This window comes from Bombina bombina, chromosome 7 (assembly GCF_027579735.1).
Source record: "Bombina bombina isolate aBomBom1 chromosome 7, aBomBom1.pri, whole genome shotgun sequence".
Taxonomy (NCBI): Eukaryota; Metazoa; Chordata; class Amphibia; order Anura; family Bombinatoridae; genus Bombina; species Bombina bombina.
In genome coordinates this window covers 80,168,121-80,185,867 of record NC_069505.1, presented here as the reverse complement: position 1 = coordinate 80,185,867, position 17,747 = coordinate 80,168,121, and the positions used below count along the sequence as shown (strand labels likewise).

General features: G+C 38.3%; 1 protein-coding gene across 2 annotated transcripts in view; it reads right to left on the bottom strand.

Annotated features, from left to right (window-relative positions):
* Window positions 1-17,289, bottom strand: part of LOC128665902 (AP-2 complex subunit alpha-2) — a 442,402-nt gene extending 425,113 nt beyond the window's left edge. For both annotated transcript variants that reach the window (XM_053720151.1, XM_053720152.1), the window contains exon 1: window positions 16,781-17,289. In XM_053720151.1, coding sequence (XP_053576126.1) covers window positions 16,781-16,847 — 67 coding nt within the window. In that variant the 5' untranslated portion in view covers window positions 16,848-17,289. The remainder of the gene's footprint in view (window positions 1-16,780) is intronic.
* Between the last annotated feature and the right edge of the window lie 458 nt (window positions 17,290-17,747).

The window sequence follows — 17,747 nt, the reverse complement described above, 5'->3', positions numbered from 1 at the left end:
TTTCACTATAGAATCATAATCCTAGAGTTTTCATTTTATCTCAGTGTACAATATCCCATGACTCGGTCCTAAAATATGTGCAGTTAGTGCCTTCATTTTTAGCTTTTAAAAGGGAAATTAAACTGAAAAAAATGTTTGTGATTCAGACAGAGCAAACCATTTTAGATAAAGTTTCCAATTTACTTTGATTAGCAAATTTGCTTCGTTCCCATGATAATCTGTGTTGAAGAGCTACTTAGGTAGGCCTCTGAAGCACTACATGACAGGAAATAGTGCTGCAATCTAGTGCCCAGAAATGGGCTGGCTCCTAAGCATATGTCCCTTCTTTTCAACAAAAGATACCAAGAGAACAAATAAATTAATAGAAGAAAATTAGAAAAGTTATTTCAAATCTCATGCTCTATTTGAATCATGAAAAACATTTTGGGTTTCATATCCCTTTAAGGGACAAATATAATTATGAATTATAATTCTAGCATACCAGACAAGGTCTCCTCTAAAGCATAGATTGAATAAGGAAGATGCGCTTATCATGCCGTATAGTACTCCTGCTGGGCAGCGTTTCTCTCGGTGTGGCAATCTCTTCCTCCTCCCTTTCCTCTGGAATTCCTGTGTCTCAGTTTTAAACAAATCTGTCAAGGCCTGCTCTACACACACTGTACCCCCTACACCTCATCTGGTCTTAAAACACTCAAAAATGGTGCTCTGGGTACCTGGTTCAGATCCCCCAAGATACCCATGGGTGCTCGCCCCAGCGGCCCCACCAGCCTCTGGCTTTACTTTGTAAAACCAAGAAATTTATAGGGAATGGAGTGAAGAGAGAGACAGCTCCCAAACTATTAAAATACCACAAAATAAGGGACAGATGAAGTTCTGTGTTTACTTTCAATTTAGAAACCACCAGGAAGTGCAGGTTTAACATAAATGACACCAGATTGCCCTGTGACTTACAAGGACAGCTCTCACTGCATTATTGTGGGGCAGTTAAATGCTGCAAAAACAAAAAAAATTGTATATATATAATATTATTATCATATTATTTTTTCCTGAATTGCAATATCCATTTAATAAAAAAATAATATATTTTAAATATGCCCACTTCAAAATCAAATAAGGAAAACAATACACGAAAAAAGACCTTCAAAAGGGACAGTAAACACCTTAAGATTTGTATATAAAATATTTATTTATGCATAATGAAACTACTTGCAATATATTTTTAGCATTTGTTTTGCTCCCTTTTCAAGTAATTTAGCTCTGCAAATTGAGCAAATTGTTAAAACTTCTCAAGGCTAACTCTCCTAGATATCTGTCCCTATTTGGATTAACTAATAACCATAAGGCAAATAGTCGGTGGAGTTTGCCTATTGAAAATTAATTGCAGGGGTAAAAAAAAAAAAAAAAAAAAAGAAAAAAAAAAAAGATGTTAATTTGTTTTAAAAATGTCAAGACTTGGCAGATATGTTATTCTTTAGCAGTACAACACAAATTCATTGTAATTACAAATTGTTTACTGTCCCTTTAAACACATACTTCTTTTTTCTTCTGTGATTCAGATAGAGCATGCGGTTTTAAACAACTTTCTAATTTCTATTATCAGTTTTTCTTTGCTCTCTTGGTATCTTTTATTGAAAAGCAGGGAAGTATGCTTAGGAGCCAGCCTATTTCTTGAGCACTATATGGCAAAAGTACTGCAAGAATGTTTTCCATTTGCAAGAACACTAGATGATGGCAGCACTATTATCTGCCATGATGTGCCCCAGATGTCTACCTAGGTATCTCTTCAACACATAATATGATGGGAACAAAGCACATTTGATAACAGAAGTAAATTGGAAAGCTCTGTCTGATCACAAAAGATCATTCTTGGGTTTTAAACCCCTTTAAGCTTCTCTTGTACTCCAGAGAAGACAAAAAGCAAAAATTATCTAATGCTGCAAATCACTTTTTTAGCACTTAAAAGCAAAAAGGTCTCTTTAATTCCTATTTTAATCCCTTGTTATCTTAAAGGGACATTATACAACCAAAACAAATGAGTTATTTAAATAAAGCATTCAAAGAAGATAAAGTTTGTAATTAACATGCAATAGCAATTTTGCTGTTAAAGCTCCTAAAAATGATGATAAACTTTCAAGTGATCTCACTACATAAGAATACGTTGGTAATACCCACTAGCTACAGAGTAAGGCTTTTTCCTCAGTCCCTACCTAGTGTCCTTACAGTCAGCCCCTGTCTGTGTTCTCGCTAATACATGTCAATTACAATCCAATCCCCTCACCTGCACGTTGCAAACAGCCGTTTCTCCCTGACTGTTAAACTGGGCACGGATCGCACTCTCCCCTCTGTCCTCACCGTAGCAACACGAGCTGAATATTCCACTCACAGCTCTGTGAAATAATGTGCAATTCCCGCATTATAATTAGAGGAACATGACTGGTACTGCCTAAAAGGGCAACCTCAGTTTGGCCCATGAAGGGGTCCAATTATCCCCCTCACATGGAACAGAGGACATCAGAAATTTTTAAGAGACACTTTACAACACCGGTTAATAGATATGAGCACTCGGAGGTTCAGATAACTGAACGTGACAGCCACTGGTGCCGTTCGGCAATTTTCGGAGCAAAATTTATTCTCGTAAAATTGAAAACACACTAGGATCTGGATTTGCAAATTTCCTAGTGTGTTGCAGTTACACAAGAATAGATTTTGCTCTAAAATAGCCAAACAGCACGCACGCACGGCCACCTTCTTCCGCATTCAGGGGTATCTGAACCTTCGAGTGCACATATCTAGCGGTTAACTTTAAAAACATGTCATTCAAAAGAAAAAAAAACTGCCAGATATAAATCTATATAGTTATATACCCTGTGGTTCTGTATACACTCAGTGAAAAGTGATGAAAATGAAGTCTGATCTCCCTACAAGTTCAGCCTATTTTAATGAGTTGGAGTTTCAAAAAAACAAAAACAGCTATTTCTCATAAAAAAAATAAAAATTAAAAAAAAAGCATTTACACAAACATTTATACTCTGCTGCTGGCCAAGTTATTGTAAACATATTAAAGGGAAATCAATTTTACAGCACAGTGTCCCTTTAAAAACAGACTTACTAATTGCAAAATAAAATGCTCCTGCTCATTAGAGAATGTTGGGGTTGGTCACAGTCTTGCACTTGTTCTTCACTGATAACTATTTCTGTTAGTTGGCTGATACAGTTAGTGCGTTTCACCAGATATCACAATTCCAAAATACCCCTCAAGCATGAAAATGGTTACCTCCCAAAAACATGAAATAGCTATTTACCTACTTATTAGTTCAATACATTAGTTTAAAAGGGATATGGAACCCAAACATTTTATTTTGCAATTCAGACAGAGCATAACATTTTAACCAAGTTTCCAATTTATTTCTATTATCAAATTGACTTTGTTCCTATGATATCCTGTGTTGAAGAAATAGGTAGGCACCTGGAGCACTACACGGCAGGAAATAGCGCTCTCATCTAGTGCTCTTGTAAATGGAGAACATTCTTATAAAACTGCTGCTATATTTATAGTGCTCCAGTAATGACCGTATCCCAAGCATACAGCTCTGCTTTTCAACAAATTATACCAAGAGAACGAAGAAAAATAATAGAAGTAAATTAGAAAGTTGTTTAATATCAGATGCTCTATCTGAATCATGAAAGAGAAATTTTCCCTTTTTAAATCCCTTAAACAAAAAAAAAAAAAAAAAAAAAAAAAAAAGGATTGAAGGAACAAAATGGGGATTTACAATTGTGTGTAGTGATGCTAATAGGTGACGTCACGTGTACAATTAACCCTGTCGCACTCCAAAATCATAGAGATTGGTGTGTAAATCTAAGGGACGTGAACAGGGGCATTGTGGGTACAGTGCCCGTGTGTTTGAATTATTGATTTTTATTGGTGTAAAATTGCTTCTTATTGATTTTTTAACCAACTGAATGAGCAGATATCCTTTGTAGTGGTTTGGTATGTTGCTTCGGGACGGTGGGAGTAATGTTAGTGTGCTTGGTGTATGCACAAAACCAAATGTTTTGGTGTACACGGTAATCAGTTGTCAAGAGTTGTGTGAGGGTTTATAAGTAAAACAAAAAAACTGTCAATGTGTTGAAAATTATTCAAAATTTGAATTGGGATCAAAACTGGTAATAAAAAGTGCTGCTTATTTAATAAAAAAAAAATGGCTGCTTGTGATCGTGTGAACAAAGAAAGTGGCGCATCTACAGTCGGTAACATGAAGGAAATTATCAACCCCTAAGTATTTACATTTTGCCACCAATTAGCAATAACGCTACCCACGTGCTGAATAAAATATTGACCAGCTCCTAAGCTTTACATTACTGCTTTTAAAATAAAGACACCAAAAGAACAAAGAAAAATTGATAATCGGAGTAAATTAGAAAGTTGTTTAATGCTCTATCTGAATAATGAAAGAAAAATAAAATTGGTTTCATATCCCTTTAAAAAGGGACAGTCTAGTCAAAATTATACGTTCATGATTCAGATAGGACATGTAATTTTAAACAACTTTCCAATTTCCTATTATCATCAAATTTGGTTTGTTTTCTTGGCATTCTTTGGTGAAAGCTAAAATTAGGTAGGCTCATATGCTAATTTCTAAGCCTTTGAAGGCCCCCTCTTATCTCAGTCCATTTTGACAGCTCTTGCACAGGTAGACAGTGCAAGTTCATGTGTGCCATGTAGATAAAATTGTACTCACTCCTGTGGAATTATTTATGAATCCGAACTGATTGACTAAAATGCAAGTCTGTCAAAAGAATTGAAATAAGGGGGCAGTCTGCAGAAGCTTAGGTACAAAGTAATCAGAGGTAAAAAGTGTATTTCTATAACAGTGTTTGTTATGTAAAACTGGGGAACGGGTAATAAAGGGATTATCTATCTTTTTAACCAATAAAAATTATGTAGTAGACTGTCTCTTTAAAGCAGTGCTTTCCAAACTGTGTGCCGTGACACACTAGTGTGTCGGTGGCAGTGTGTAGGTGTGTCCCTGCTTCAGCACAAATTTCTTTGAAATTAAAAAAAAAAAAAGAAATTTTTTTTTTGGTTTCCGACTTTCCGCCTGCCTGCTACGCATATCATGTGGTTGACACGTGATTGATACCTAGTGGGTCACAGATCATCTTAGCCTATTGGAACTGAAACTATTCCCTTTGGCAGCATATTGGATCCTGACTGCACATGTAGTATCCTCAATCGGTTTGTGTCTGCATGTGTAGTCAGTGAGTGGGATAGCAGTGTGTTTGCAGCGCGGGCAGTAGTCAGTCGGACTAGGGCGGCAGCTTAAATGCTGAGCTGAAGTCAGAAGTCAAAGTGGGTTTTTTTGCAGCTAGCTCCCAGTAGTGCACTGCTGCTCCTGCTCTTGATATATGGATAGGAAGTGGAAGCTTAAAAATGCTTGATGATGAAATGCGAGTGTCTTTATCTAATATTCCACCAAATATTCAGAAACTGTGTTCACCCCATCAACCTCATACATCCCGTTAACCCCTTGACAACGCAAGTCGTACAGGGTACGTCGCACAGAACCTGGTCTTTAAAGACCAGCGACGTACCCTGTACAACAGGGGATTAAAGCGGCTGGAAGCGATCCTGCTCGCTTCCAGACGCTTTCTGGTTATTGCAGTGATGCCTCGATATCGAGGCATCCTGCAATAACACCCCTTGGCCATCCGATGCAGAGAGCCACTCTGCGGCCCTCTCTGCACCGGACATCGATGGCCGGTATCGTTGGTGGGTGGGAGCTTACGTGGGAGGCGGGTAGGCGGCCATCGATGGGGCATATGACATTGAGGGGGGCGGGATCGGGGGCGTGACCGTCGGGGCGCGCATGGGGTGGGAGCGGGTGGGAACGGCTACACTACAAAAATAAGTGGGATAGAGTGGGATACAAATTATTTTTAAAAATACATCTAAGGGATCTGGGAGGGGGTGGGGGGTTGCTCTTTGGCTGGGGGGAAGCTACACTACAGAAAAAAATCAATAACATTTAAAAAAAAAAGCATTTTTTTTTTTAGTGAACTGGGTACTGGCAGACAGCTGCCAGTACCCAAGATGGCTACCAATAAGGTAGAGGGGGAGGGTTAGAGAGCTGTTTGGGGTGGGATCAGGGAGGTTGGGGGCTAAGGGGGGATCCTACACATCAGCGTAAATATGCTAAAAAAAAAAAAAAAAAAATACATTTTATTTTAGTACTGGCAGACTTTCTGCCAGTACTTAAGATGGCGGGGACAATTGTGGGGTGGGGGAGGGAAGAGAGCTGTTTGGGAGGGATCAGGGGGTGTGATGATGTGTCAGGTGGGAGGCTGATCTCTACATTAAAGCTAAAATTAACCCTGCAAGCTCCCTAATTAACCACTTCACTGCTAGACATAATTCACGTGTGATGCGCAGCGGTATTTAGCGGCCTTCTAATTACCAAAAAGCAACGCCAAAGCCATATATGTCTGCTATTTCTGAACAAAGGGGATCCCAGAGAAGCATTTACAACCATTTGTGCCATAATTGCACAAGCCGTTTGTAAATAATTTCAGTGAGAAACCTAAAGTTTGTGAAAAAAATTGTTAAAAAGTGAAGGTTTTTTTTTTATTTGATCGCATTTGGCGGGGAAATGGTGGCATGAAATATACCAAAATGGGCCTAGATCAATACTTTGGGATGTCTTCTAAAAAATATATATATATATATATATATATATATACACACACATGTTAATGGATATTCAGGGATTCCTGAAAGATATCAGTGTCCCAATGTAACTAGCGCTAATTTTGAAAAAAAGTGGTTTGGAAATAGCAAAGTGCTACTTGTACTTATTGCCCTATAACTTGCAAAAAAAGCAAAGAACATGTAAACATTGGGTATTTCTAAACTCAGGACAAAATTTAGAAACTATTTAGCATGGGTGTTTTTTGGTGATTGTAGATGTGTAACAGATTTTGGGGGTCAAAGTTAGAAAAAGTGTTTTTTTTCCATTTTTTCCTCATATTTTATAATTTTTTAATAGTAAATTATAAGATATGATGAAAATAATGGTATCTTTAGAAAGTCCATTTAATGGCGAGAAAAACGGTATATAATGTGTGGGTACAGTAAATGAGTAAGAGGAAAATTACAGCTAAACATACACCGCAGAAATGTAAAAATAGCCCTGGTCCTTAAGGGAAAGAAATTGAAAAATGTCCTTAAGGGGTTAAAATATTAAGTAGCTATTGGTGTTATTAAACTTTTTTTAATTCTTGCATATACATACTGTTACTTGTCAATACATTTCGTTATATAATTTATGTATATGTCCATATCTCTTAAAACACGTTTGTTTAACCTCCTGTTTTCTAGTACAACTGAATTACTGTGTCGCAAAATGATGTAGGTCTAAAAAGTGTGTCACCAACATGAAAAGTTTGGAAAGCTCTGCTTTAAAGCCTAGCTTGAGAGCACAACACACTGTAACAGAAAAGGACTTGGTCAGAAATAGCAATTGATGTGGCCCCTAAGTGGGACTTCAGTTATGTGTTTAATCCTTTGTGAGCATCAGACACAACATGCAGCTGGTATGCAAAAACAAAGCTGTACAGGCATGTTGCAGCTGCATTTTAGTAACCATATGATGTTCAGGCTGAAACTATTTAGTGACTGCACATTACTTGCTGCTCAATAAATACTAGCGGTACCTGATGGCTATGCCCAGCTGAGGGTTTGTGGCCCACGTTACTGTAACACTAGTATATACTTTACAAGGGTACCAGGGTTATAGCGCTTTAAAGCAGAAAATAATATTTTTTATATATATGTTGCGGGTAAAGTAAGATATTGGGTAATCCTAGCATTACCCGGGTAAACCTGACATTACCTAAGTGGCTGAGGGTAAAGTCCAATGTAACGTGATAAATATTCTGAGTGCATCAAGTCACCGCTTCAAATATATATATGGTGCACTGTAATTCACACATCTTTACTATCTTTTTTTGCCTCCACTTGGGCGGTTCAAGGGGGGCAAAGCTCCCCCTTGAAATCACATTCCCCAAGGTTCACTTGGGGCGGATGCCAGAGGATTGGCAGGGTGCCTTCCTTGAACCCCCAGGAAGAGGCAAAAAAAAAATAGTGAAGATGGGGGAATTGTGTTACATCAGGCTTTACCCACAGATGTTTGGGTGATGTTAGGTTTACCGGATTTCTGACTTTACACACACACATATACATATATATATATATATATATATATATATATATATATATATATATATATATATATATATATATATATATGTATATATATGTGTGTGTGTGTGTGTGTGTGTGTGTGTGTGTGTGTAGCATGTGCACAAATACGAGTCTCAGCTTTGATAAAGATTTTATTCTCTATTTTTAGACCCCCCAAAAATCCTAAAGATTTATTTCCTTTACGTCTGGCGCCATATTTTTTTTTTTAAACTGTGCCACAGGATTGTTCTCAAATCACAACCTGCTTCATCACACCGCTATTCACTTTAATGTTACCTGCTCTTGTTGTATTAGATAAAGCTATCTGTGACCACCCCCATTCTAATTAACTCTTGCAACTTCCCCCAATACAAATTAAAAATACAGTAGCTCTAACAATGCCCAGCGCAGCAATACCCTAAATGGATATGAAACTCTAAAATAAATGTTGCTTTAAAATAAAGAACATTGCACAACATAAATTAAATATATCTCCATTGTTTTCTAATTATTTGATAATAAAATTTCAAGGATTTCCAAACCCACTGTGGGACTCATTATGCGAGTCCTATCACAGGAGTCTACCTGGGTAAGAGCCTGGTACAAAGTACTTGCCTATGCGCAAGTTAAAGGGACAATCAAGTCAAAAAAAAAAAAAACTTTCATGTTTCAAATAGGGCATGTAATTTTAAACAACTTTCCCATTTACTTTTATCACCAATTTTGCTTTGTACTCTTGGTATTCTTAGTTGAAAGCTAAACCTAGGAGGTACATATGCTAATTTCTTAGACCTTGAAGGCCGCCTCTAATCTAAATGCATTTTGATAATTTTTCACCACTAGAGGGCATTAGTTAATGTGTTTCATATAGATAACATTGAGCTCATGCACGTGAATTTACCATGGAGACAGCTCTGATAAAATGCAAGTCTGTCAAAAGAACTGAAATAAGGGGGCAGTCTGCAGAGGCTTAGATACAAGGTAATTACAGAGGTAAAACGTGTATAATTATAACTGTGTTGGTTATGCAAAACTGGGGAATTGGTAATTAAGGGATTATCTATCTTTTAAAAAAATATGGTGCTGACTGTCCCTTTAAGAGTGTGATGTCACTGTCTTACCGCGGCTGCAACAGATCAAAAATAATTTTTCAAAGCAGGATCAGGATGTTGTGAAAGAATTCAGAGAAGCGTAGCTGTGGTATGTATAGCGGTCTCATAATAATTATACCCCTGGGCTAAAAAGCAAACAATAAATCATATTATGCTATAAACAAGTATAAATGTATTAGACTATTTTGTGAATCAGTGATTATAACAACAGCAATTGTGAGCATGTGTTAGATTTATAATCCGACTACGCATGTGACCAGGATCGCTCAGTAGCAAAATATTGTAATCAGATGACATTGATTGGTTGGTCAAATTTCACACAGACCATCCTCTTTTGTAGGCTGTCTTGGACAAGGATTTAAGGGTACCTTTAATTTATAAATTATATATATATACAGGGCATATGAATAGACCGGTCCGGTCGCCAATGGCGACCTAAATTTCTTGCGGGCAAGTAAAATTTTTAAGTTACCAGCCCGAGCGGCGACCTGATATTTTAAGTGGGATATAAGAAGAAATAATAAAAAATGGCAAATTGCCTTTCACATCTGCGCACACACGGGAATGGAGGGAGAAAGGGGAGGTTCTTTCTGTTAAAAACATTCAAAGACCTCCCCTTATCTCCATGGCTCTTGGTCTCTTCCTTGTCAGTTGCTACTTCCCACCCCTAAGGTTGTCTGCGCGGGAAGACATCCTGCTAGAGCAGTGAGTGTTTCTTCTCTTTGTGTGTATGAATGAAGTACGGGTTAAAGTGACTATATAGTTATGGTAGCAGCTTGCTCACGTACATTATGCCGACGTACTCCAGGGTCCTCTGCAGTACTTCAGCGCAATGTATACGAGCAAGCTGCCTACCATAACGATATAGAGCACTGCAGAATTTTTCTGGACGCTATTGATGCTCCAAAAACGGACTTTACCAATTTGTAGAGAACATACCATCTCCATGCACCCAGTAAAATCTGCTAGCACGGCACTGACAGTCGTGCTAGTAGTTGAAAGGCACCCGGGAAGAAAGGGGGAAAAGTGTTTTTAACATGCTTGTTATGTCAAAGCGCTATAGGTTGAAGGGTGGTAGTATTAAATATACTTAGTTAATCGTAACCCCACATATGCTGAAGTAAAAAAAAAAAAAAAAAAGCTCAATTATATCTTTTTTTTCTTTTAGGGGAAAATAAGTCAAGACGGTAGATACAGTATTACAAAGATAGTATCCCTGTTTTTTTCTACCCAGTGATAAAAAAATATTTTATAAAGTTAAAGCCTTTTTATTAATGCTCAAGTCCCAAGTAGTAAGCAGCTTGCAAAGCATTCAAATTGAGACCTCTGTCTGCAATGCTTTGTGAGATTACAATAACACTATTTATATTGCCTTTTTAAATAAGATATATACACTCTACATGCAGATATGCACGGGCGACTAAAGTTTCTTGCGGGCTGGTAAGCTTTGTGATTTACTCGCCCGATGGGCGAGGGAAGTTTTTGGGTATACATAGGCCCTGTATATATATATATAATCTTTTTTTGCCTCCACTTGGGCGGTTCAAGGGGGGCAAAGCTCCCCCTTGAAATCACCTGTTGGCACTCTACAAATAACCGATAATAATAATATATATATATATATATATATATATATATATATACACACACATATATACATATACATATATACACACATACATACACTGTATATATATTTACAAGCTTCATTTTCAAAAAGTAATAGGTGAGTTCCATTGCTTATAATGAAATAAAACAGATTATGATTATTATGTACGTTAATGCAGTGTTTTATAATCCTTTAACCGCAAACCCCTGATTACCAGTATAAGTGAACCCTTAAAAGGGAAAATAAACACTAAATACATGCAAGATAGAATAGTGTATTCAAAGAAAAGCTTAGTCTGAGAATAACATGTAGATGTATTTTTAAAATTTCATTAATGGTTTAAATATTGACAAAATAAGTGTCAAGGTTTAGTGTCTATAAAACAATGGGAGCTGCCATGTTGTAACTTAGATTATTTTCTCTGTTGTGGCCAATTAGGGACAGTTATAAATAGAGTGCAGCCAATGGCTGTGTGGAATATAACCGTGTTCTGCACTTCCATTTCTAACAGGAACTGAAAAGCTCACAATTTCAAAATGGAATTACAAGAAAGGGGGACAAAATAAATAATGAAAGCATATTGCAGACTTATAATTACTTCTTTTGAGGCCATCTGAACAAGTAAAAAAATGCAGTATTTAGTTAAAGGGATATGAAAGGGAAAAAAATTGGGTTTGATATCCCCTTAATTTAAAACAGAGCCAAAAAGAAAAATAGATTAAAAATAATTTGTTTTAATGTAGCCAAAAAAATACAAGTACAAAATATGGATACAAACACTGTGTCAATTTTAAAACCAAATAAAAAACATCTAAAGTTTAAAAGATAAAGAGACAAACACTGCTTGCCTGGCCAGGACCCCTATCCACAAAAACATTTTAACTTTAGATGTTTTTTTATTTGATTTTATATCCATACTTTGTATTTTGCACATCTGGTGATTTTATGGAATTCATATTTTGCATAACCAACTCTGTTATATTAATATACTTTTTAACTCTAATCACCTTGTATCTAAGCTTCTATACACTGCCCCCTTTTCTCAGTTCTTCTGAGACTCATTTCAGGCAATTAGTGCACTGCAAACTCAAATAACTTCACGTGCATGAGCACAATGTTATTTATATGAAACACATGAACTCTAGCCCTATAGCTGTGAAAAACTGTCAAATGCATTCAGATAAGAGGTGGCCTTCAAGGGCTTTGAAATTAACATATGAGCCTACCTAGGTTTAGCTTTCAACTAAGAATAACAAAAGAACAAAGCAAATTTGATGATATAAGTACATTAGAAAGTGGTTTAAAATTAGAAAGTTGTTTAAAATCTTTTTTTATCTAAATCATGAAAGTTTAATTTGGACTTTACCATCCCTTTAACAAATATATATTTATTTTCTCTTCACATTGTGCTACTTAAAGGGTTAGAAATATTTACTTTTGTAAGTTTATAAAAAAAAATATATTATCACACAGTAAAATTTTCATAGATTATTACCAATTAATTCTTACCTTAAAACAAAGCTTTAATGTTTATGAAAATTATATTTTAATTTGCCTTGTAAACGGCCGTAACGACCAACCATAAATGTAGGCGGTAGTTATACATAATGTATACCATCCCCTCGTCCAATGGCGCTTCAGCACTGTTCCCTTAATTAGCATATTTAAATAACAGTTTTTCCTCAATGTCGGCATGTGCAATCTAATGTGTGGGCACTCGCATTGAAATGTCACCCAGTTGTGTACCTGCTGTTATCAGGCACATCGTGTTTTAGGCAGCTTGCATTGACTTCTGGATCGGTCAATCTGAGCAATTGAATGGGGGTCAAAAAGTCAAACATGCAGCATCCACAGCGTCAGCCGGACTTGAGCGCTCTGGTGCGCCACTCCTATGTCCAGTGCCTCTTTGTCGGCAGCATGGTGATGACGCGGCGGCTGAAACTCCAGGAGAGAAGATAAATATGCGTGTGCATTGCCTAAACGTAATGTAAATGCGCATGCGGGACGTCATCATAGTTCTACCTATGCAGAACACTGTAATTAGACACCATAATGAAGCAAAGGAATGGTTTGGCAGAACTTATATTTTCAATTACAATTTTCAGGTAAACAATAAAAATTGGCTAATAGGTGTTATTTGCTGACTTGTACAACAAAATATGATGTTTTAAAAAATGGATTTATTTTTTGGGGGTTTCCTATCCCTTTAATGTCTGATATATACTGTAAATCACTCAAAACTGTCATGTATATTACACACAGACACATTTCTTCACATTCAAATATATGTTCCAGTGCACAGTTCCATTGAATATATTAAATCTACCAACTCACAATAAAATAATTACTACTGATCACCTATGTTTAACCCCTGAAACAAAATCAGGGCTCATCATTTTCCCCATCATAGAATTCCCGCTGTGGAATCTGTTGGCGCTCTACAAATACCTGATAATAATAATAATAATAATAATAATGATAAACACTTTTATACAATATCTATTACAGTCATTTAAAAGTCAGTTTCTATGTCAGAATATTTTAAGTAGCACACCGAGACATGCTTTTCAGTCGCTGTACAGTTTATTTAAATCCTCATTCCTTCTGGCAGTTTCATCTTGATTTGATATTTCTCTTCATACATAGGAAATGCTTGATGTCAGTACTTTAAAGCTTGAAATAACCAGGACCTTTCTTCATCATCGACTCTGGGAAACTCCTATTTTTTGTACTCCTTAGAGAAATGACCTATTTCTATAATTACACCTACCATATGATTTTACTGATCCAAAAATGATATCCTTATTTTCAGCAATAAAGATATGCTAGTTCACTGGCCAGAGGCGTAACTAGAAACCACAGGGCCCAGGTGCAAGAATCTAAGAAAACTGATTTCAACTATTAAAGAGACAGTGGAACATATAGAGTAGGCATTATGAAAACAGTAAGACCTCCTAAAACATTGAATGATATGTTTCCATATAGTATTGTCAAATCATATATTGTTAGCTGGTATCAAAGAAATCATTGATTGTAGTCAGTTTTAATGTCACATTTTTGAAAAGTACATTCCAATTACACAGCAAATAATAGCTCACTAAGGCATGGTCTATGTCTCAAATTAAATAAGAGTTTACATATAGGTTACAAGATAAATTCACTAACAATACACCCCAAACTATTATTCTCAGAGACATAATATTATTATTCTTTATTATAATATGTCTCCGTACAATAATACAAACGTCCAGCAAAAGCGCTACCCCTCATGCAGCAATGCCAATGTCTAGCAAAAGCACTACCTCTCATGCAGCAATGCCAATGTCCAGCAAAAGCACTACCTCTCATGCAGCAATGCCAATGTCCAGCAAAAGAACTACCCCTCATGCAGCAATGCCAATGTCCAGCAAAAGCAATACCCCTCATGCAGCAATGCCAATGTCCAGCAAAAGCAATACCCCTCATGCCGCAATGCTAACGTCCAGCAAAAGCAATACCCCTCATGCCGCAATGCTAACGTCCAGCAAAAGCACTACCCCTCATGCCGCAATGCTAACGTCCAGCAAAAGCACTACCCCTCATGCCGCAATGCTAACGTCCAGCAAAAGCACTACCCCTCATGCCGTAATGCTAACGTCCAGCAAAAGCACTACCCCTCATGCCGCAATGCTAACGTCCAGCAAAAGCAATACCCCTCATGCCGCAATGCTAACGTCCAGCAAAAGCAATACCCCTCATGCCGCAATGCTAACGTCCAGCAAAAGCAATACCCCTCATACCACAATGCGAACGTCCAGCAAAAGCAATACCCCTCATGCCGCAATGCTAACGTCCAGCAAAAGCAATACCCCTCATGCCGCAATGCTAACGTCCAGCAAAAGCAATACCCCTCATGCCGCAATGCTAATGTCCAACAAAAGCACTACCCCTTATGCCGCAATGCTAACGTCCAGCAAAAGCAACACCCCTCATGCCGCAATGCTAACGTCCAGCAAAAGCAATACCCCTCATGCCGCAATGCTAATGTCCAACAAAAGCACTACCCCTCATGCAGCAATGCCAATGTCCAGCAAAAGCAATACCCCTCATGCCACAATGCTAACGTCCAACAAAAGTGCTACCCCTCATGCAGCAATGTCAATGTCCAGCAAAAGCGCTACCCCTCATGCAGCAATGCCAATGTCCAGCAAAAGCACTACCCCTCATGCAATGCCAATGTCAATGTCAATGCCAATGTCTAGCAAAAGCACTACAATGCCAATATCCAGCACAAACGCTACCCATCACACCGCAATGCCAATATCCAGCACAAGCGCTACCCATCACACCGCAATGACCATTTTGCTGCACTACATATAGATTTTGTTGGATAACCTCCATATATGTATAACATTTTAAAAAGGATATATATAGATAGATAGATAGATAGATAGATAGATAGATAGATATACACACACACATATATAGTAGTAAAGAATGGGGATGCACTCGCCAGGATTTCCAAAGTTACCTTTATTGTAACGTTTCGGGGTGTTACCCCCTTTGTAAGACAATACAAAATAACATTTTTATTTATTAACTAATGCCCATCTTACCACACAATCATCATTCATACAGTAATGCACTTCTTTACCCCTCACTGAATGATAAGATGAGCAGTATTACATAACTACCCCTGGTGCAGCAATGAGAATCTTACAACATAATTATCACCCCTCGTGAAGTATTGTCCATGTTACCCTACAATAACTAAAAATCATGCAATAATGGCCAATATGCCATACAATAACTACCCACTGTGCAGAAATACCCATTTTGCCATATCATAATTAACCATTAAACAATAATGCCCATCTTACTGCATATCACTATCCCTCATGACAAAATGACCATCTCACCATGAGGGATAGTGATATGCAGTAAGATGGGCATTATTGTTTAATAGTTAATTATGGTATAACAAAATGGGTATTTCTGCACAGTGGGTAGTTTGGGTTGGATGGGTATTAAGCATCATTGCCCATGATGCTTAATACCTATCCTAAATGCCAAGAATTACCCATCATGCCCATCTCAGAAGAACACAGAGCCATCCACTGGTGCAATGCCAATATTACCCACATCTAATTACCCCTCATGCCCATCTCAGCAGAGAGAGAGACAACCACTGGTGCAATGCCAATATTACATACATCTAATTACCCCTCATGCCCATCTCAGCAGAGAGAGACAACCACTGGTGCAATGCCAATATTACCCACATCTAATTACCCCTCATGCCCATCTCAGCAGAGAGAGACAACCACTGGTGCAATGCCCATATTACCCACATCTAATTACCCCTCATGCCCATCTCAGCAGAGAGAGACAACCACTGGTGCAATGCCCATATTACCCACATCTAATTACCCCTCATGCCCATCTCAGCAGAGAGAGACAACCACTGGTGCAATGCCCATATTACCCACATCTAATTACCCCTCATGCCCATTTCAGCAGAGAGACAACCACAGGTGCAATACCCATATTACCCATAGATAATTACCACCCATGCCAATCTCAGCAGACTGAGCCTGGTGCAATGCCCATATTACCCACAGATAATTACCCCTCATTAACTACCACACAGTAATTACCACTTTGCCCATGATACCCACAGTAATACCCCCATCATTCAGTAGTACATGATTCATGTCACAAACTAATTAACCAATCACGCAGTACAGATCCCCATCACGCATTTATTGCCCTATGTAATAAGCACCCAGTCCCGTATTATACTGTACTAATCCCACCAGTCATTTCCCCGGGACTCACAATTTCTGATGTCCGATATGAACACGGCCAGGCCCCGCATCCCGTCCCCCTTGGATACTGCCGGCATCTTCCCTTATACCGAGGGGGGCAAAGCCCGGGGAGCAGCCGAAATCCTGAGACACCGCGCCCGGCGGCCTCCTAGCAATCACCGGCTGATCCGTGCAGCTGGGACTATTTCTCCGCTATCTCCTCTCTCCTAACCCGGGCGACTACGGTCTCCCCCCCTCCTCTAACTCCTCCACTGCCAACCTGAGGGAGCGCGCTGGAATGAGGCGAGGACGCGCACAGACGTGGGACTCGGAGACAGCTAGATGTCAAGCACGCGCACGTGAGAGAGTGAGAAAGGTCAGCTGTGAAAGGCAAAAGCAAGGGCGTGAGGCTAAACTGTGTGTAATGACGAGAAATATGGAAAACAACTGTTACAAGTGAAGTAAAGGGGCTCGGGCAGCTGCTATTGCAAAAGGAGGGATGGGAGACTCGTGCGCGGGCTGCGGCGACAGATCAGTGCGCGCTCTCGTTGGTTTCCGCCTCCTCAAGGGAGGGCAAAGGGGCGTGGCCGCAATTAAAAAACTGACAGGTGTCAATCAGTGTCTTGTTAGTGTCACTTTGTACTAAGCTCTAATAAACAGTCACTAGAAGGCAATTAGACTTTGTCATTAAGTTCATGGCAAGTAGTGACATTAGGAGATAAAGCCCCATCTGCTGGCATTTAGAGAGTGTTGCTTGAGAAGTAAGGGAAATGAATGAGAAACTCACACTTTTTACTTTTTTGCTAGAAAAAGGTCATTTACATCTTCCCATATTTTACTATGGAATATTCTTGTGCAGATTTAACCTAGGTTTTTATTTTCATGTAAGTAGAGGCATATCTCAGTATACCATACAATTAGTATTCTAATTTGTATAAAAACTACTGGAAATGTGCTTAAGTGATACATTCTGCCAGTCTTTGTCCTTTATTGTCTTC